Raw genomic sequence first — 22,933 nt, 5'->3', positions numbered from 1 at the left:
CTCCCTCCCCTGTAGTTAACTCATTGGTGGCCAGTGCGGCCGGCCCCCCCTCCCCTGTAGTTAACTCATTGGTGGCCAGTGGGCCCCCCCTCCCCTGTAGTTAACTCATTGGTGGCCAGTGGGCCCCCCCTCCCCTGTAGTTAACTCATTGGTGGCCAGTGGGCCCCCCTCCCTCCCCTGTAGTTAACTCGTTGGTGGACAGTGGGCCCCCCCCCCTCCCTCCCCCTCCTAATTAAAATCTCCCCCCTATCATTGGTGGCAGCGGAGAGTACCGATCGGAGTCCCAGTTTAGTCGCTGGGGCTCCGATCGGTAACCATGGCAACCAGGACGCTACTGCAGTCCCGGTTGCCATGGTTACTTAGCAATTTGTAGAACCATTATACTTACCTGCGAGCTGCGATGGTCTGCATCCGGTCGGGAGCTCCTCCTACTGGTAAGTGACAGGTCCGGCCGGGAGCTCCTCCTACTGGTAAGGGACATGCCCTGTCACTTACCAGTAGGAGGAGCTCCCGGCCGGACCTGTCACTTACCAGTAGGAGGAGCTCCCGATCGGACGCAGACCATCGCAGCTCGCAGGTAAGTATAATGGTTCTACAAATTGCTAAGTAACCATGGCAACCGGGACTGCAGTAGCGTCCTGGTTGCCATGGTTACCGATCGGAGCCCCAGCGATTAAACTGGGACTCCGATCGGTACTCTCCGCTGCCACCAATGATAGGGGGGAGATTTTAATTAGGAGGGGGAGGGAGGGGAGAAGGCCCACTGGCCACCAACGAGTTAACTACAGGGGAGGGAGGGGGGGGCCCACTGGCCACCAACGAGTTAACTACAGGGGAGGGAGGGGGGCCGGCCGCACTGGCCACCAATGAGTTAACTACAGGGGAGGGAGGGGGGGGGCCGGCCACACTGGCCACCAATGTGTTAACTACAGGGGGGGGGCTGCCCCCTGCTGCCTGGCAGCACCTTCCAGGCAGCAGGGGGCAGTCATGTACACAGTTCTGTTAGTATATTCTAACCTGAAGCGTCCCCATCACCATGGGGACGCCTCTGTGTTAGGCCTAGTTCACACGACCGTATGGCTTTTATAGTTTTTTGCGGTCCGTTTTTCACGGATCCGTTGTTCCGTTTTTGAGTTCCGTTGTGTTTTTCCCTTTTCTGTTCCGTTTTTCCATTCCGTTTTTCCGTATGGCATATACAGTGTACAGTAATTACATAGAAAAAATTGGGCTGGGCATAACATTTTTAATAGATGGTTCCGCAAAAAATGGAACAGATGCGGAAGACATACGGATGCATTTCCGTATGCATTCCGTTTTTTTTTGCGGACCCATTGACTTTAATGGAGCCACGGAACGTGATTTGCGGCCAAATATAGGACATGTTCTATCTTTGCACGGAACGGAGATACGGAAACGGAATGCATACGGAACACATTCCGTTTTTTTTGCGGAACCATTGAAATGAATTGTTTCGTATACGGACCTTATACGGAACACAAAAAAACGGCCCGTACACCCGCAAAAAAAAACGTTCGTGTGAACTAGGCCTTAGAATATACTGTCGGTTCTGAGTTTTCACGAAGTGAAAACTCAGCTATGAAAAAGCTTTTATGCAGACGGATGTTCGGATCCGTCTGTATAAAAACTAACCTACGGCCACGGATGCCCATCTTGTGTGCATCCGTGTTCTTTCACGGACCCATTGACTTGAATGGGTCCGTGAACCGTTGGCCGTGAAAAAAAATAGGACAGGTCATATTTTTTTCACGGCCAGGAAACACGGATCACGGATGCGGCTGCAAAACGGTGCATTTTCCGTTTTTTCCACGGACCCATTGAAAGTCAATGGGTCCGCGAAAAAAAATGGAAAACGGCACAACGGCCACGGGTGCACACAACGGCCGTGTGCAGGAGGCCTTAGGCCTCTTTCACACTACAGTATGTCCATTTCAGTGTTTTGCGTTCCGTTTTTCACGGATCCGTTTTTCCGTTTTTTGTTTCCGTTTCGGTTCCGTTTTTCCGTATGGCATATACAGTAATTTCATAGAAAAAATTGGGCTGGGCATAACATTTTCAATAGATGGTTCCGCAAAAAACGGAACGGATACGGAAGACATACGGATGCATTTCCGTATGCATTCCGTTTTTTTGCGGACCCATAGACTTTAATGGAGCCACGGAACGTGATTTGCGGACAAATATAGGACATGTTCTATCTTTCAACGGAACGGAAAAACGGAAACGGAATGCATACGGAACACATTCCGTTTTTTTTGCGGAACCATTGAAATGAATGGTTCCGTATACGGACCGCAAAACGGAAAAAAAACCCGGTAGTGTGAAAGAGGCCTTATGGTGCGGTTTCTGCACATAAATCTGCGTTGTGTGCAGGCACCTTAATACGACAAATCCCCTGCAGTAAAATGTGGACACATGGGCAGCAGGACCCCTAGATAATAATATTACTGTCAGGAGAGCTTCCCGGGAAAAAAAGCGTGGATTAACCCTTTAGGGTAGGTTCACAATGAGGATTAAGCACGGGTTTCAGCTTCGGATTCGGTGCCGAAAAACAAACTGAATCTGTGCTGAACCCGCCTCCCATTGTTTACAAGACCGCAGTTTATCCTACGCTGTTTTAAAGACTGCACAAAGTATACACAGGTCCATTTTTGGCACGGTTACCACATGGCCCCCTGGCAAAGTCGCAGTGGGATCCTACTCGTGGATCGTAGAGCGAGCGCGCATGAAAACCCATGGCAGAAACCACAGCACAGCGCAGCGGCTTCTGCCATGGGATACATGGAGGCAGACCAAATCTTCCATGTGAACCGACCCATACATTCCATTACATGGTTTCAGGGTGGCACCTAGTGGTGATTTTTGGTATTGCATGTTTCCTCTATTTTTTGCATATGTTCACAAATCATGTATTTTTGTTAGTAATATTCTATGTTTTCTTTAAAATAACAGTAATTGATGCTTGTTATAAGTCACGTCAGACATGAGAAAGCTAATTTCTCTAGTCAAGTCTATTTTTTTTTGCGGGGCTACGGGACGCACATACGAATGCGGATAGCACACGATGTGCTGTCCACATTTTTTGCGGACCCATTGAAATGAACGGGTCTGAATCCTATCCGCAAAAAAAACAAAACGGAACGGACACATTCGTGTGCATGTAGCCTTATTAGAAGACCCTATCAACGTATTATGTGTAGACGGGCGGCCCGACTCCCCCGATGTCTACTGGGGGGCGAGACATACAAACTTAACAGTTCCTTGTTTAACTGGTGATAAGCGGCTTTTATGGTGCCTTGCAGCTGCTTATCCCTAAGGACAACTGTTGTGGATTACCGCATAGTAATACAGTCCCAGCAAATTGAATGAGATTTGACAAACCTCATGTACACTTTGCGTATATTTTATGCACAGAAATTGAGCGGCCGTGCAGATTTTTTAATCACCAGCATGTCAATTGTTTGTGCGATTCGGAACCTTAGTGCAAATAGTGCAGATTTATGTGCGTTTTTTTAATGCGGAATTCATGCAAGCAAATACGTCCCAGCAGTAAATTCTCTGTATGATGGATTTTCCTTGGAGGCTTCTTTAGTCGGAATCTCCTGCTGTGGCTCCTCTCTATTTCAGGCAGGATTTTACTTGTAAGGCACAAGCGCCCTCTTGTGGCAACCGAGGGATAGTATAATGGTAAATGATGATACACATTCATAGGGCTCATTCACACGACAGTGATTAATGGTCGTCACTTGGCCATTTTTTAGAAACATTGCAGTCTAAAAGGATATTCACCTGGCTGGTTTTTAACAGCAGTGGTCAAAAAAATAGGACATGTTCTATTTTTGTCCATTTTCATGGCCAGAAATCAGTGGACCCGCCTAACGACCAAAATAGGTACGCTGTTTTTTTTTAAAAAAAAGGTACTTTCAGGGGTTAAAATAAAAAATATATAATACTCGGCTCTTCCACTTGCACACAAGGTAATGCTCACTCCTCACTGGAAGCAGCAAGACCAGTGCTCCCAGTGCGATATATGATCACTGGTATTGGGAGGCACTCTGGGGACCACTGGATGTCCAGGGGGCACTAAGGGGAAATTACATATACTGGGGGGCATTGCTTATACTGCAAGCACTAACGGGGGCATTACTTTTACTGCAGGGAAGTAAGGGAGGTATTGCTTATACTGGGCAGTACTAAGGGGGGCATTGAATGTCCAAGGGGCACTATGGGAGCATTATATATACTGACGATACTGCAGGGGTTGGAATGTTAAAACAAAACAAAAAAGCCTATGAAATGCATCCATTTTTAATGGCTGTTTTTAACGGCCGTTAAAAAAGAATAGACAGAGAGAAAATAGATGCACACACAGATGCAAAATGAAATGAAAGTGAAAAACGGACAGTTTATTTGTGTTTTCTTCACTGTAGTGTGAATGCAGCTTCAGCCATTCACTTGAATATAGTCTATTATAAAGCTTTTAGAGTGGGAGCGTAGATGCAGTAATCTTCTTTTGCACTTCAGTGTGAGGGCTCATTCACACGACATTTTTTGCGGCTCGGCTGCGGACCCATGGAGGGTTTGGCTCCATGGAAAAGGTACACCACCAATATACATGTTCCTATAGTAGAACTGGAATTTTACTATTTTTATTTGGATCCTATTTTTTTGTCATCATTGCGCAGACACATCATCAGTACGATCTGGTAGGCATGGGCATGTAATCAGTGCCAGGAACAACGCCTTATATTCTTCAACAAATCTTCACTGATGCCGTCAGGATGTATGACTGTAGTTTTACTATAGGACTCCAGATACTCTAAGCAAAATTCACAAAAAAAATAAAAATAATTCTGATGCGCAACACCTGGATGAAATGCCTCTCAAGACAACTGGGTGGTCATATTGAGCACTTAAAATATGTACATTTCCAAATAGATCCATTAGGTGGCGATATAGAGCTCAACAAACAGAAATGACCACAATGGACCACTAGAGGGAGCTAGTATATGAAATCATACCACAATGTTAGATCAGGATTCACATGCCCCTCATTTCTGTGTATGAAATATTCCATGTTTGCTCTAGGGTTATAGAACTACCATTTATGTCTTGTTGTTTTTTTGTTTTGTTTTTTTGCAGTTTTGATGTTGAAAATGGCCCAGCTGCAGGACGTAGCCCCTTGGACCCCCAAACCAGCCCAGGCTCAGGACTCGTTCTTCACGCAAACTTTCCGAATCACAACCAGCGGCGGGAATCCTTCCTGTACCGGTCAGACAGCGATTATGACCTATCACCAAAGACTATGTCCAGGAACTCCTCAGCTGCAAGTGAGCAGTAAGTCAAGATGGATTCCTTGCAGTCACTGCTGATGCTCGTCAAGGCAGGGTCCTAATTAGTTTCACCACTGACCATTTTCCCTATGATCACCATAACACAAGGGTTTTGGCTGGAGCACCTGAGAAGCAAATCTTCCATATTGTTTTAGTACCATAGTCTTAAAGGGAACCTGTCACATAGAACTTGGTGTCTGAGCTGCAGGCAGAGTATTATAGAGCAGGAGGAGCTGAGCAGATTATATATAAAGAGAACCTGTCACCGTGTAATCTGCAGGCAGCGTGTTATAGAGCAGGAGGAGCTGAGCAGATTATATATAAAGAGAACCTGTCATCGTGTAATCTGCAGGCAGCGTGTTATAGAGCAGGAGGAGCTGAGCAGATTATATATAAAGAGAACCCGTCACCATGTAATCTGCAGGCAGCGTGTTATTGAGCAGGAGGAGCTGAGCAGATTATATATAAAGAGAACCTGTCATCGTGTAATCTGCAGGCAGCGTGTTATAGAGCAGGAGGAGCTGAGCAGATTATATATAAAGAGAACCCGTCACCATGTAATCTGCAGGCAGCGTGTTATTGAGCAGGAGGAGCTGAGCAGATTATATATAAAGAGAACCTGTCACCATGTAATCTGCAGACAGCGTGTTATAGAGCAGGAGGAGCTGAGTAGATTATATATAAAGGGAACCCGTCACCATGTAATCTGCAGGCAGCGTGTTATAGAGCAGGAGGAGCTGAGCAGATTATATATAAAGGGAACCTGTCACCATGTAATCTGCAGGCAGCGTGTTATAGAGCAGGAGGAGCTGAGCAGATTATATATAAAGAGAACCTGTCACCATGTAATCTGCAGGCAGCGTGTTATAGAGCAGGAGGAGCTGAGCAGATTATATATATAGAGAACCTGTCACCGTGTAATCTGCAGGCAGCGTGTTATAGAGCAGGAGGAGCTGAGCAGATTATATATAAAGGGAACCCGTCACCATGTAATCTGCAGGCAGCGTGTTATAGAGCAGGAGGAGCTGAGCAGATTATATATAAAGAGAACCCGTCACCATGTAATCTGCAGGCAGTGTGTTATAGAGCAGGAGGAGCTGAGCAGATTATATATATAGAGAACCTGTCACCGTGTAATCTGCAGGCAGCGTGTTATAGAGCAGGAGGAGCTGAGCAGATTATATATAAAGGGAACCCGTCACCATGTAATCTGCAGGCAGCGTGTTATAGAGCAGGAGGAGCTGAGCAGTGATTGACAGCTGTCTGGAGACAAGGAGGTGGACTGGGCAGCTAAAAAACAAAATGGAAGATGTGGGAGGGAAAACACCAACACAGAGGGTACAGTGGGGGTCAGCTACTTGGCTGGTGTCTTGGATGGGTAATTGCATTGTGGGAGATGTACAGGGTGGGCCATTTATATGGATACACCTTAATAAAATGGGAACAGTTGGTGATATTAACTTCCTGTTTGTGGCACATTAGTATATGTGAGGGGGGAAACTTTTCAAGATGGGTGGTGACCATGGCGGCCATTTTGAAGTCGGCCATTTTGAATCCAACTTTTGTTTTTTCAATAGGAAGAGGGTCATGTGACACATCAAACTTATTGGGAAGAAAAACAACGGTGTGCTTGGTTTTAACGTAACTTTATTCTTTCATGAGTTATTTACAAGTTTCTGACCACTTACAAAATGTGTTCAATGTGCTGCCCATTGTGTTGGATTGTCAATGCAACCCTCTTCTCCCACTCTTCACACAGATAGCAACACCACAGGAGAAATGCTAGCACAGGCTTCCAGTATCCGTAGTTTCAGGTGCTGCCTATCTTGTATCTTCACAGCATAGACGATTGCCTTCAGATGACCCCAAAGATAAAAGTCTAAGGGGGTCAGATCGGGAGACCTTGGGGGCCATTCAACTGGCCCACGACGACCAATCCACTTTCCAGGAAACTGTTCACCTAGGAATGCTCGGACCTGACACCCATAATGTGGTGGTGCACCATCTTGCTGGAAAAACTCAGGGAACGTGCCAGCTTCAGTGCATAAAGAGGGAAACACATCATCATGTAGCAATTTCACATATCCAGTGGCCTTGAGGTTTCCATTGATGAAGAATGGCCCCACTATCTTTGTATCTTCACTATCTGTGAAGATACAAGATATGCAGCACCTGAAACTACGGATACTGGAAGCCTGTGCTAGCATTTCTCCTGCGGTGTTGTTATCAGTGTGTGAAGAGTGGGAGAAGAGGGTTGCATTGACAATCCAACACAATGGGCAGCACATTGAACACATTTTATAAGTGGTCAGAAACTTGTAAATAACTCATGAAAGAATAAAGTTACGTTAAAACCAAGCACACCATTGTTTTTCTTGTGAAATTCCCAATAAGTTTGATGTGTCACATGACCCTCTTCCTATTGAAAAAAAAAAGTTGGATTCAAAACGGCCGACTTCAAAATGGCCGCCATGGTCACCACCCATCTTGAAAAGTTTCCCCCCTCACATATACTAATGTGCCACAAACAGGAAGTTAATATCACCAGCCATTCCCATTTTATTAGGGTGTATCCATATAAATGGCCCACCCTGTAGTTCTGGGATGGTCCAAACACAAAAGTGCAAACGCCCCTTTATCGGGTGATCACGTCTTTCATGCAGCACCTAAAATTGTCATTTTTGGGCAGCACATCGAACCATGTGATCAGGGGAGGAACCGCCAACAGTCATTTTGCATCGGGCCATGTGAAAGTCCTTTTAACGAGCGCCGAGCAACTTGAATATTGTCAATCCCTCCATTTAGTATCTTCAGTATAACGCTCTCCTCCTCCCTCCATCTTGTCTCTTCTGTATAACGCTCTCCTCCTCCCTCCATCTTGTCTCTTCTGTATAACGCTCTGCTCCTCCCTCCATCTTGTCTCTTCTGTATAACGCTCTCCTCCTCCCTCCATCTTGTCTCTTCTGTATAACGCTCTGCTCCTCCCTCCATTTAGTATCTTCAGTATAACGCTCTCCTCCTCCCTCCATCTTGTCTCTTCTGTATAACGCTCTCCTCCTCCCTCCATCTTGTCTCTTCTGTATAACGCTCTCCTCCTCCCTCCATCTTGTCTCTTCTGTATAACGCTCTGCTCCTCCCTCCATCTTGTCTCTTCTGTATAACGCTCTCCTCCTCCCTCCATCTTGTCTCTTCTGTATAACGCTCTGCTCCTCCCTCCATCTTGTATCTTCAGTATAACTCTCTCCTCCTCCCTCCATCTTGTCTCTTCAGTATAACGCTCTCATCCTCCCTCCATCTTGTCTATTCAGTATAACGCTCTGCTCCTCCCTCCATCTTGTATCTTCAGTATAACTCTCTCCTCCTCCCTCCATCTTGTCTCTTCTGTATAACGCTCTGCTCCTCCCTCCATCTTGTCTATTCAGTATAACGCTCTGCTCCTCCCTCCATCTTGTATCTTCAGTATAACTCTCTCCTCCTCCCTCTATCTTGTCTCTTCAGTATAACGCTCTCCTCCTCCCTCCATCTTGTCTCTTAGTATAACGCTCTCCTCCTCCTTCCATCTTGTCTCTTCAGTATAACGCTCTCCTCCTCCCTCCATCTTGTCTCTTCTGTATAACGCTCTCCTCCTCCCTTCATCTTGTCTCTTCATTATAACGCTCTCCTCCTCCCTCCATCTTGTCTCTTCAGTATAACGCTCTCCTCCTCCCTCCATCTTGTCTCTTCAGTATAACGCTCTGCTCCTCCCTCCATCTTGTCTATTCAGTATAACGCTCTGCTCCTCCCTCCATCTTGTATCTTCAGTATAACTCTCTCCTCCTCCCTCCATCTTGTCTCTTCTGTATAACGCTCTCCTCCTCCCTCCATCTTGTATCTTCAGTATAACGCTCTGCTCCTCCCTCCATCTTGTCTCTTCTGTATAACGCTCTGCTCCTCCCTCCATCTTGTCTCTTCTGTATAACGCTCTGCTCCTCCCTCCATCTTGTCTCTTCTGTATAACACTCTGCTCCTCCCTCCATCTTGTCTATTCAGTATAACGCTCTGCTCCTCCCTCCATCTTGTCTCTTCAGTATAACGCTCTGCTCCTCCCTCCATCTTGTATCTTCAGTATAACTCTCTCCTCCTCCCTCCATCTTGTCTCTTCTGTATAACGCTCTGCTCCTCCCTCCATCTTGTCTCTTCTGTATAACGCTCTGCTCCTCCCTCCATCTTGTCTCTTCAGTATAACGCTCTGCTCCTCCCTCCATCTTGTCTCTTCTGTATAACGCTCTCCTCCTCCCTCCATCTTGTCTCTTCTGTATAACGCTCTGCTCCTCCCTCCATCTTGTATCTTCAGTATAACTCTCTCCTCCTCCCTCCATCTTGTCTCTTCAGTATAACGCTCTGCTCCTCCCTCCATCTTGTCTATTCAGTATAACGCTCTGCTCCTCCCTCCATCTTGTCTCTTCAGTATAACTCTCTCCTCCTCCCTCCATCTTGTCTCTTCAGTATAACGCTCTGCTCCTCCCTCCATCTTGTCTATTCAGTATAACGCTCTGCTCCTCCCTCCATCTTGTCTATTCAGTATAACTCTCTCCTCCTCCCTCCATCTTGTCTCTTCAGTATAACGCTCTGCTCCTCCCTCCATCTTGTCTCTTCTGTATAACGCTCTGCTCCTCCCTCCATCTTGTATCTTCAGTATAACTCTCTCCTCCTCCCTCCATCTTGTCTCTTCTGTATAACGCTCTGCTCCTCCCTCCATCTTGTCTCTTCTGTATAACGCTCTCCTCCTCCCTCCATCTTGTCTCTTCTGTATAACGCTCTGCTCCTCCCTCCATCTTGTCTCTTCAGTATAACGCTCTCATCCTCCCTCCATCTTGTCTATTCAGTATAACGCTCTGCTCCTCCCTCCATCTTGTCTCTTCTGTATAACTCTCTCCTCCTCCCTCCATCTTGTCTCTTCTGTATAACGCTCTGCTCCTCCCTCCATCTTGTCTCTTCTGTATAACGCTCTCCTCCTCCCTCCATCTTGTCTCTTCTGTATAACGCTCTGCTCCTCCCTCCATCTTGTCTATTCAGTATAACGCTCTGCTCCTCCCTCCATCTTGTATCTTCAGTATAACTCTCTCCTCCTCCCTCCATCTTGTCTCTTCTGTATAACGCTCTCCTCCTCCCTCCATCTTGTCTCTTCTGTATAACGCTCTGCTCCTCTCTCCATCTTGTCTCTTCAGTATAACGCTCTGCTCCTCCCTCCATCTTGTCTCTTCTGTATAACGCTCTGCTCCTCCCTCCATCTTGTCTCTTCAGTATAACGCTCTGCTCCTCCCTCCATCTTGTCTCTTCATTATAACGCTCTCCTCCTCCCTCCATCTTGTCTCTTCAGTATAATGCTTTCCTCCTTCCTCCATCTTGTCTCTTCATTATAATGCTCTCCTCCTCCCTCCATCTTGTCTCTTCATTATAACGCTCTCCTCCTCCCTCCATCTTGTCTCTTCTGTATAACGCTCTGCTCCTCCCTCCATCTTGTCTATTCAGTATAACGCTCTGCTCCTCCCTCTATCTTGTATCTTCAGTATAACTCTCTCCTCCTCCCTCCATCTTGTCTCTTCTGTATAACGCTCTCCTCCTCCCTCCATCTTGTCTCTTCTGTATAACGCTCTGCTCCTCTCTCCATCTTGTCTCTTCATTATAACTCTCTCCTCCTCCCTCCATCTTGTCTCTTCAGTATAACGCTCTGCTCCTCCCTCCATCTTGTCTCTTCTGTATAACGCTCTCCTCCTCCCTCCATCTTGTCTCTTCTGTATAACGCTCTGCTCCTCCCTCCATCTTGTCTATTCAGTATAACGCTCTGCTCCTCCCTCCATCTTGTCTATTCAGTATAACGCTCTGCTCCTCCCTCCATCTTGTATCTTCAGTATAACTCTCTCCTCCTCCCTCCATCTTGTCTCTTCTGTATAACGCTCTCCTCCTCCCTCCATCTTGTCTCTTCTGTATAACGCTCTGCTCCTCTCTCCATCTTGTCTCTTCATTATAACTCTCTCCTCCTCCCTCCATCTTGTCTCTTCAGTATAACGCTCTGCTCCTCCCTCCATCTTGTCTCTTCTGTATAACGCTCTGCTCCTCCCTCCATCTTGTCTCTTCTGTATAACGCTCTGCTCCTCCCTCCATCTTGTCTTTTCTGTATACCACTGTCTTTCTCCCTCCGTCTTGTCTCTTCTTGCTCACCGTCCATGTTGTTCACAGTTCTCCATCGCTGTAATATTTTCTGACCTGTTGTTTTGCTCTTTCAGGCACGGGGATGACTTGATTGTGACTCCATTCGCCCAGGTACGTGTTCTTCTTCTGTCTCATTATCTATGATCCGCTACTCCTACTTTTGGATATATCAGTACAATAGCAAAGAAAAAAAACAGCTCTCATTTTGCAAGTTACACAAGAACAAGAAACCAGTGATCTGATTACTGGCTACTATGGCCGCCATTGTTTTCCTGCCCCGACTGACGCTCCTCCGCCTCCCTTGCAGGTGCTGGCCAGTCTGCGCAGCGTCAGGAATAACTTCACATTATTAACCAATCTTCAAGGAGCTCCAAACAAGTAAGTGAGAAAAATGATAAAGTCCACTCAAAAGTGCACGTTCAGCCTCGGCTGTAGTAAGGGTCAAGGGTGTTAAAAGTGTTTTTGTGTCTCACTTGTCTCTGTTTGCTGTCAGTGAATGGAAACGTTCTTGAGAAAACATAAAACACCTGGAACTGGTCCTGCTCACACAGCTGATGGACTTGTTAGGTTGCGTGCACACGATGCAGATTACGTGCGGAAAAAATGCAGCGTAATACCGTGCCAGCAAAGTGTATGAGATTAGACAAGTCCCACGCACACTTTGCTTTTTTCTTAATTATTGTAATGAAGCATAGAACTGCAAGGCAATCTCAAAAGACCAGAAGTTGAATACATCCGATAACACGTCATTTTGTATATGGCTTGTCCATATATCTGCATGCATTATTTGGTGTCATTCTACAACATGTTCTAGCTTTAGATATTAATAATAATATACAGTTGTACCGTAGCGGACAGCCACATTACTTTCTGTCATTGGGATTTAGTTGGGTAGTGATACAATCTGTCCACTAGATGGCGCTGTGTGAGGTCCCAGACATTGCAGAGCCGGACATAATAATCAGACTCCAGTTCATTGGCATATGGCGGCTCTGCTGTGCTCCAGTATAAGTGCCTGGCACCACACGCTTACAGGATCAGTGCTGCTACAGTGGAAAATTACAAATAAGGATTTCAATTCCCTCCATCAAGGGGAAATCCACCAAAAAGTGATCACCTGCTGATCAGCTGAAGTACAGGAGCTGATATCCTTCATTGACTTCCAAAACTATACAACCCCTGAACCTCCGGTGATTAAGCATTCCAAACAGAGGGGCATTTCTGATACTTTGGTGTCAGGCCGTATGTAATAAAGATTTGTATAGAATTAGAAAACATGGCTGCTTTCATGCCACATGGTTGTGCCCGATAGTACAGCTCACCTCTGTGTAGCTGTAGTGGAAGCAGGTGCTAGGGGGCCCGAACTCAGAAGGGGCCCACACAGGAGGAGGCATAAAAGGTTTTATTGCTAGGGCCCCCTCAACAGTATTATACAATGACATTATGTATAGTGACACAGTGACGTGACATACAGTATATACATTGGAAACGGACGGAGCGTCTGCCGGGCCTGGTCTGAGACAGCAATCTTGAGTGGCCCCGGGAGCGGAGGTTGCATGAGAGGACGGGGTTGGGAAGAAGTTGCTAAAGGAAGGGGAACCGGTTCAAAAATTTGCTGTGGGGCCCAGTCATTTCTAGTAATATCAGTGAAGAAAGCGTCCATTTTTTTCTATTTGGGTAATGGCATAAACCGCAATTCCCTAATACACTTCAGGTATCTGTATTGCTCCATTTAGATTACATTCCCAGTCCCAGCACATGAGCGGACACGGTATGTATTATAAATGCTGCTTCGCAGGCAGAATTCAGGCCTCATCCATGTATTCTGTAGGCCAATCTGCAAGAAACTTAGATTCTCAGTACTCCTACAAAGTTAGTAACCAGCCTTATACATCATGGGGGAGATTTACTAATTCTGTCCTAAAGGTAGACAGGATAGAACTAGACCAGACAGGCAGAAACTGCGCCAAATTCATCACTGTCGCGCACGCTGATATATTTGGCGCAACTTGCTAGATATGTTTTCTCTTCCTTACACCACCTCACGGCTGGAGTAATATTTTGCACTAAATGACTGGTGCATACGATTAATAAATCTAATGCGTTTTAAAACCCCACGCAACCATGCACACTTTTTTAGAGACATCCTTATAGAGGCCAGATCTTCGTTTTTCTGACATGGTGCTCCAAATCCCCCCCCCCCCCCCCCCCCCCACATATACAGAGTTAAAGGACATGTCCACAGAGAAATGAAGAAACTTTGCAATAAGGCTACTTTCCACGTTTTATGCGGATCCGTCATGGATCTGCAAAAACACTTCCGTTACAATAATACAACCACATGCATCCGTCATGAACGGATCCGGTTGTATTATGTCTTCTACAGCCATGACGCATCCGTCTTGAACACCATTGAAAGTCAATGGGGCACGGATCAGTTTTCTATTGTGTCAGAGAAAACGGATGCGTCCCCATTGACTTACATTGTGTGTCAGGACGGATCCGTCTTGCTCCGCACCACATCACGGACAGAAAAACACTTCTTGCAGCGTTATTCTGTTCGCGATGGGAGCGCAACCAAACGGAACGGAATGCATTTTGGTGCATTTCGTTTCGTTCAGTTTTGTCCCCATTGACAATAAATGGGGACAAAACTGTAGCGTTTTCTTCCGCTATTGAGATCCTATGACGGAAATCAATAGCGGAATTGAAAACGCTAGTGTGAAAGTAGCCTAAGGGTACTTTTACACTAGCGGCAGGACGGATCCGACAGGCTTTTCACCCTGTCGGATCCGTCCTGCCGCTATTTCGCGTGCCACCGGACCGCCGCTAAATCCCCATTGACTATAATGGGGACGGGGGCGGAGCTCCGGCGCAGCATGGCAGTGCACGGCGAGAGGCCGCCGGACTAAAAGTACTGCATGTCCGACTTTTTAGTCTGGCAGCCTCTCACCGCGCACTGCCGTGCTGTGCCGGAGCCCTGCCCCGTCCCCATTATAGTCAATGGAGACAGAGCGGCGGTCCGGCTGCACGCGAAATAGCGGCAGGACGGATCCGACAGGGTGAACAGCCTGACGGATCCGTCATGCCGCTAGTGTGAAAGTACCCTAAGTTGTAATTACAAATTTTCCTACCACTTTGTTTATACAGTTCCTCTACAGACTTATATGTCTCCAAGGTAACAGACAACAAACATGTAGTCTGATCCTGCAGTCATATGTCCTTCTATTAGTGAGTTCCTGCTCACTTACCAAATGTAAAGTACGGGACAAATACAGCTGCAAGAAAAAGTATGTGAACCCTTTGGAGTGATATGGATTTCTGCACAAATTGGTCCTAAAATGTGATCTGATCTTCATCTAAGTCACAACAATAGACAATCACAGTTTTCTTAAACTAATAACACACAAAGAATTAAATGTTACCATGTTTTTATTGAACACACCATGTAAACATTCACAGTGCAGGTGGAAGAAGTATGTGAACCCTTGGATTTAACCGCCTCCGGACCGCCTAACGCAGGATCGCGTTCCGGAGGTGGCAGCCATGCGCACAGTCACGCATATACGCGTCCTCTCGCGAGACGCAAGATTTCCTGTGAACGCACGCACACAGGCGCGCGCGTTCACAGGATCGGAAGGTAAGCGAGTGGATCTCCACCCTGCCAGCGGCGATCATTCGCTGGCAGGCTGGAGATGCGATTTTTTTTAACCCCTAACAGGTAAATTAGACGCTGTTTTGATAACAGCGTCTAATATACCTGCTACCTGGTCCTCTGGTGGTCCCCTTTGTTTGGATCGACCACCAGAGGACACAGGCAGCTCAGTAATATGTTGCACCAAGCACCACTACACTACACCCCCCCTGTCACTTATTAACCCCTTATTCACCCCTGATCACCCCATATAGACTCCCTGATCACCCCCCTGTCATTGATCACCCCCTTGTAAGGCTCCATTCAGACGTCCGTAGGTTTTTTACGGATCCACGGATCGGATCCGCAAAACACATACGGACGTCTGAATGGAGCCTTACAGGGGGGTGATCACCCCATATAGACTCCCTGATCACCCCCCTGTCATTGATCACCCCCCCTGTAAGGCTCCATTGAGACGTCCGTATGTTTACATGGATACATGGATCGGATCCGCAAAACACAAACGGACATCTGAATGGAGCCTTATAGGGGGGTGATCAATGACAGGGGGGTGATCACCCCATATAGACTCCCTGATCACCCCCCTGTCATTGATCACCCCCCCTGTAAGGCTTCATTCAGACATTTTTTTGTCCCAAGTTAGCGGAAATTGTTTTTTTTTTTCTTACAAAGTCTCATATTCCACTAACTTGGGTCAAAAAATAAAATCTCACATGAACTCACCATACCCCTCACGGAATCCAAATGCGTAAACATTTTTAGACATTTATATTCCAGACTTCTTCTCACGCTTTAGGGCCCCTAAAATGCCAGGGCAGTATAAATACCCCACATGTGACCCCATTTCGGAAAGAAGACACCCCAAGGTATTCCGTGAGGGGCATATTGAGTCCATGAAAGATTGAAATTTTTGTCCCAAGTTAGCGGAAAGGGAGACTTTGTGAGAAAAAACAAAAAAAAATCAATTTCCGCTAAGGGCTCTTTCACACCTGCGTTGTTGTGTTCCGGCATAGAGTTCCGTCGTCGGGGCTCTATGCCGGAAGAATCCTGATCAGGATTATCCTAATGCATTCTGAATGGAGAGAAATCCGTTCAGGATGCATCAGGATGTCTTCAGTTCCGGAACGGAACGTTTTTTGGCCGGAGAAAATACCGCAGCATGCTGCGCTTTTTGCTCCGGCCAAAAATCCGGAACACTTGCCGCAAGGCCGGATCCGGAATTAATGCCCATTGAAAGGCATTGATCCGGATCCGGCCTTAAGCTAAACGTCGTTTCGGCGCATTTCCGCATCCGACATTTAGCTTTTTTAGAGTGGTTACCATGGCTGCCGGGACGCTAAAGTCCTGGCAGCCATGGTAAAGTGTAGCGGGGAGCAGGGGAGCAGCATACTTACCTTCCGTGCGGCTCCCCGGGCGCTCCAGAGTGACGTCAGGGCGCCCCAAGCGCATGGATCACGTGATCACATGGATCACGTCATCCATGCGCATGGGGCGCTCTGACGTCATTCTGGATCGCCCCGGGAGCCGCACGGAAGGTAAGTACACTGCTCCCCCGCTCCCCACTACTACTATGGCAACCAGGACTTTAATAGCGTCCTGGGTGCCATAGTAACACTGAACGCATTTGGAAGACGGTTCTGTCTTCAAATGCTTTCAGTACACTTGCGTTTTTCCGGATCCGGAGTGTAATTCCGGCAAGTGGAGTACACGCCGGATCCGGACAACGCAAGTGTGAAAGAGGCCTAACTTGTGCAAAAAAAAATAAAAAATTCTATGAACTCGTCATGCCCCTCATTGAATACCTTGGGGTGTCTTCTTTCTAAAATGGGGTCACATGTGGGGTATTTATACTGCCCTGGCATTTTAGGGGCTCTAAAGCGTGAGAAGAAGTCTGGGATCCAAATGTCTAAAAATGCCCTCATAAAAGGAATGTGGGCCCCTTAGCGCATCTAGGCTGCAAAAAAGTGTCACACATGTGGTATCGCAGTACTCAGGAGAAGTTAGGCAATGTGTTTTGGGGTGTCATTTTACATATACCCATGCTGGGTGAGATAAATATCTTGGTCAAATGCCAACTTTGTATAAAAAATGGGAAAAGTTGTCTTTTGCCGAGATATTTCTCTCACCCAGCATGAGTGTATGTAAAAAGACACCCAAAACACATTGCCCAACTTCTCCTGAGTACGGCAATACCACATGTGTGACACTTTTTTGCAGCCTAGGTGGGCAAAGGGGCCCACATTCCAAAGAGCACCTTTAGGATTTCACAGGTCATTTACCTACTTACCACACATTAGGGCCCCTAGAATGCCAGGGCAGTATAACTACCCCACAAGTGACCCCATTTTGGAAAGAAGACACCCCAAGGTATTCCGTGAGGGGCATGGCGAGTTCCTAGAATTTTTTATTTTTTGTCACAAGTTAGCGGAAAATGATTTTTTTTTTTTTTTTTTTACAAAGTCTCATATTCCACTAACTTGTGACAAAAAATAAAAACTTCCATGAACTCACTATGCCCATCACGAAATACCTTGGGGGGTCTTCTTTCCAAAATGGGGTCACTTGTGGGGTAGTTATACTGCCCTGGCATTTTAGGAGCCCGAATGCGTGAGAAGTGGTTTGAAATCAAAATCTGTAAAAAATAGCCGGTGAAATGCTAAAGGTGCTCTTTGGAATGTGGGCCCCTTTGCCCACCTAGGCTGCAAAAAAGTGTCACACATCTGGTATCACCGTACTCAGGAGAAGTTGGGCAATGTGTTTTGGGGTGTCTTTTTACATATACCCATGCTGGGTGAGAGAAATATCTTGGCAAAAGACAACTTTTCCCATTTTTTTTATACAAAGTTGGCATTTGACCGATATTTATCTCACCCAGCATGGGTATATGTAAAATGATACCCCAAAACACATTGCCCAACTTCTCCTGAGTACGGTGATACCAGATGTGTGACGCTTTTTTGCAGCCTAGGTGGGCAAAGGGGCCCACATTCCAAAGAGCACCTTTCGGATTTCACCGGCCATTTTTTACAGATTTTGATTTCAAACTACTTACCACACATTAGGGCCCCTAGAATGCCAGGGCAGTATAACTACCCCACAAGTGACCCCATTTTGTAAAGAAGACACCCCCAGGTATTTCGTGATGGGCATAGTGAGTTCATGGAACTTTTTATTTTTTGTCACAAGTTAGTGGAATACGGGCCTTTTAAGGAAAAAATAAATAAAAATAAATAAAAATCATCATTTTCTGCTAACTTGTGACAAAAAATAAATTCTATGAACTCACTATGCCCATCAGCGAATACCTTGGGTGTCTACTTTCCGAAATGGGGTCATTTGTGGGGTTTTTCTACTGTCTGGGCATTGTAGAACCTCAGGAAACATGACAGGTGCTCAGAAAGTCAGAGCTGCTTCAAAAAGCAGAAATTCACATTTTTGTACCATAGTTTGTAAACGCTATAACTTTTACCCAAACATTTTTTTTTATCAAAGACATGTAGAACAATAAATTTAGAGAAAAATTTATATATGGATGTCGTGTTTTTTTGCAAAATTTTACAACTGAAAGTGAAAAATGTCATTTTTTTGCAAAAAAATCATTAAATTTCGATTAATAACAAAAAAAGTAAAAATGTCAGCAGCAATGAAATACCACCTAATGAAAGCTCTATTAGTGAGAAGAAAAGGAGGTAAAATTCATTTGGGTGGTAAGTTGCATGACCGAGCAATAAACGGTTAAAGTAGTGTAGTGCAGAAGTGTAAAAAGTGGCCTGGTCATTAAGGGTGTTTAAGCTATGGGGGCTGAAGTGGTTAATAACTGGTTGAACCTCCTTTGGCAGCAATAACTTCAGCCAAACATTTCCTGTAGTTGCAGATCAGACGTGCACAACGGTCAGGAGTAATTCTTGACCATTCCTCTTTATAGAACTGTTTCAGTTCAGCAATATTCTTGGGATGTCTGGTGTGATAGCTTTCTTGAGGTCATGCCACAGCATCTTAATCGGGTTGAGGTCAGGACTCTGACTGGGCCACTCCAGAAGGCGTATTTGATGATAGCAATCCGTCCAGGCCCTGACACAGCAAAGCAGCCCCAAACCATGATGCCCCCACCACCATACTTCACAGTTGGGATGAGGTTTTGATGTTGGTGTGCTGTGCCTCTTTTTCTCCACACATAGTGTTGTGTGTTTCTTCCAAAAAACTCAACTTTGGTTTCATCTGTCCACAGAATATTTTGCCAGTACTGCTGTGGAACATCCAGGTGCTCTTGTGCAAACTGTAAACGTGCAGCAATGTTTTTTTGGGACAGCAGTGGCTTCCTCTGTGGTATCCTCCCATGAAATCCATTCTTGTTTAGTATTTTACGTATCGTAGATTCGCTAACAGGGATGTTAGCATATGCCAGAGACTTTTGTAAGTCTTTAGCTGACACTCTAGGATTCTTCTTCACCTCATTGAGCAGTCTGCGCTGTGCTCTTGCAGTCATCTTTACAGGACGGCCACTCCTAGGGAGAGTAGCAGCAGTGCTGAACTTTCTCCATTTATAGGCAATTTGTCTTACCGTGGACTGATGAACAGCAAGGCTTTTGGAGATACTTTTATAACCCTTTCCAGCTTTATGCAAGTCAACAATTCTTAATCGTAGGTCTTCTGAGAGCTCCTTTGTGCGAGGCATTATTCACATCAGGCAATGCTTCTTGTGAAAAGCAAACCCAGAACTGGTGTGTGTTTTTTATAGGGCAGGGCAGCTGTAACCAACACCTCCAATCTCATCTCATTGATAGGACTCCAGTTGGCTGACACCTCACTCCAATTAGCTCTTGGAGATGTCATTAGTCTAGGGGTTCACATACTTTCTCCACCTGCACTGTGAATGTTTACATGATGTGTTCAATAAAAACATGGTAACATTTAATTCTTTGTGTGTTATTAGTTTAAGCAGACTGTGATTGTCTATTGTTGTGACTTAGATGAAGATCAGATCACATTTTATGACCAATTTGTACAAAAATCCATATCATTCCAAAGGGTTCACATACTTTTTTTTGCAACTGTAGAAGGGGTATGACTGCAGGATCAGACTGCACAGTTTTTTTGTCGCTCTCTGCTGCCATGGAGATTCATTGTCTGCACTCCCGCTGTAGAAACAAAACTATTAAAATTTTTGAATTAAAGGGCTTGTCTCACTTCAGCAAATGGCATTTATCATGTAGACAAAGTTAATATAAGGCACTTACTATTGTATTGTGATTGTCCATATTGCCTCCTTTGCTGGCTGGATTCATTTTTCCATCACATTATACACCGCTCGTTTCCAGGGGTCGTGACCACCCTGCAATCCATAATCGGTGGCCGTGTTCGCATACTATAGGAAAAGGCTGTGTGCATAGGCCTGTGCTTTTTTCTATAGTGTGCAAGCACCGCTGCATTGCAGGGTGGTCGTAACCCCTGAATACAAGCAGTGTATAATGTGATATAGTAAGTGATGGAAAAATAAATCCAGCTAGCAAATAAGACCTATTGCAAAGTTGCTTCACTTTTTCATTTAAGATATCGAGACAATAACAAATGTGGTTGCCAAGGTGAACAAAGCCTTCAAGTGATATAATTCTGCCTGCCTGCAAACACCAGGGGGAGCTCCTGTACACTTATATAAACTGAATTCCATAATGAAACAATATGCATCTAAGCTCCCCCTAGTGGTGGATGTAAGTGGAGAGCATTTTATTATATACAGTCATTTCCTTCCACAGAATTTGGCACTCTGTATCAGAGCACGGACCACTATAGATATATTCTGAAATTAAAGGCGTTTTCCAGAATTTACATATTGATGGCTTATCCCCAGGATCGGTGGGGTGTGGACTGCTGGGACCCCTGCCGAACAGCCATACTCAGGCCTCTTCCTAGGCCAAGTGACATCACGGTCACATGCCCTAGGCGCAGCTGCGATAACAAGCACAACCACCACTCTCCAATGGACGAGAGCAGAGAGAAGCTCCGGTGAGCGCAGCAGCTGATCGGAGAAGGGTGCAGGGAATCGGACCCCCGCTGATCTCATACTTATAACCAATCCTGAGGATTAGGTCCTCAATCTGTAAATCCTGGAGAACCCCTTTAATGTTGGACCTTCAGCCTACTTGATAATAAAGGAGGACATTCACTTTGATGTATCACTTATGATTGTGAAGAATAATCAGAATATTTAATGGAGTAGATTAGCCAGCATCGAGCCGCTGTCCGGACCTCCCGCTGCTTTATCCTGCACTTCTCTAACCGCCGTCCTGATATATTGAGCTGCCGGCCGGAGTAGCTGGCATCCGTCTGCCTCACTGGAGCCTTCCCATGACGTGTACAGGTCAGACATTCACACAGCATCTAAATTTCCACTGCTCACTTTTTCTACATTTCAAACCGTCCAAAATCAGCAGACGCCTCCAGATCCGAGGCTGCCAATATATATGCCATCACCTCCGTAACCAGCAGAGCGTGGAGCGCACAACACATGCACAGTAGGAATGTATATCGCCATGCGTTTAATTTGCTTTGGCATTAACTGGGCTGCTGATGGTTCCAGTAATTAAGGCCTCTATTCATGCAGGGGCTATGGGGGATTCTGTGCGTGTTTGCTGTCCTTGAATGGACTCCTGAAGGGGGCAGTGCCATGTGGTTTGGGGCTGAGCGCTGCATTCACTTCCCTGGGATCAATGAAACTTTATATCCCTGGAGCAGAGATTTATAGCAGCGCTGGACCAGGTTCACTCTGCAGATAGCGAACTGGGTAGCATCCAAGTGGTATATGCACCCCACCCCCAATATCTTAACAGAGGAATTAAATAGCTCAAATGTACCTCAATTTACATAGAAATCACCCCAGTCACTAATATTCATAAATCATGGACTTTTTATAGACCCAGAGGAGGGATACGGCTTCTTAAGCAAAGTCTTATATTCAGGCAATGCTCCATGGGAAATATGTATGCAAATTAGCTGGGCCTCCCGTCTGACTACTATGAGATAATTGGATAAATAGCAATTCCCTAATGCATTCCTATTATATAGGATGCGGTGCCGGATTTGGGCCCCTACTACTGGGGGGGCCTAAGAGCTCCTAGATTTGACGGACCTGCTGTGTTAACGTACTGATTCCAGTAATTGTCATTACATTATAGTTTCTCAAGGCTTCATTCACATAGACAACGGAGGCTCCAGTCAAACACGGCGTACAAAATTGTGATGGACACCATAATAGACGCCATCAGTGCGTCCTGTCGGCCACTATTTGGATTGAATTTTAATTCTCTGTTCCTATGTCAAAACAGAGGCACTAAATGTCTGACACAAATGTGAATGAAGCCTGAAAAAGGAATATATATATATATATATATATATATATATATATATATATATACTGTAGATTCTGACAACTACTGTCGCGTACATGCATTTCAGTGACATGTGCAATGACATTATATGACCAGTCCCCACAGCAATGTCTTACTATCATCTGCCCCCAGAGGGCGCTCTCTCCATACGGGTTTCAATGTCCTTTGTGCACAGATTAAACAGATGTTTACACGGTTCTGTTATATATTAATGAATCGTTCATTCAGATTCGATCCCCGGCCTGCTCTCTACGGATACATCCACCCTTTATTCAGTGGCATAAGTATTCAGACCCTTTATTCAGTGACATACAGTACAGACCAAAAGTTTGGACACACCTTCTCAT

The 22,933-nt window shown here is 45.6% G+C and overlaps 1 protein-coding gene across 2 annotated transcripts in view; it reads left to right on the top strand.

The window, feature by feature from the left end:
* PDE4B (phosphodiesterase 4B) overlaps positions 1 to 22,933 on the top strand; it is a 269,408-nt gene that overhangs the window by 128,701 nt on the left and 117,774 nt on the right. For both annotated transcript variants that reach the window (XM_040408435.1, XM_040408436.1), the window contains exons 2-4: positions 5,161 to 5,355; positions 11,618 to 11,654; positions 11,851 to 11,921. In XM_040408435.1, coding sequence (XP_040264369.1) covers positions 5,161 to 5,355; positions 11,618 to 11,654; positions 11,851 to 11,921 — 303 coding nt within the window. The remainder of the gene's footprint in view (positions 1 to 5,160; positions 5,356 to 11,617; positions 11,655 to 11,850; positions 11,922 to 22,933) is intronic.

This window comes from Bufo bufo, chromosome 9 (assembly GCF_905171765.1).
Source record: "Bufo bufo chromosome 9, aBufBuf1.1, whole genome shotgun sequence".
Classification (NCBI taxonomy): domain Eukaryota; kingdom Metazoa; phylum Chordata; class Amphibia; order Anura; family Bufonidae; genus Bufo; species Bufo bufo.
The sequence above is the reverse complement of the archived record's forward strand: the minus strand, read 5'-3'. Positions and strand labels throughout refer to the sequence as shown.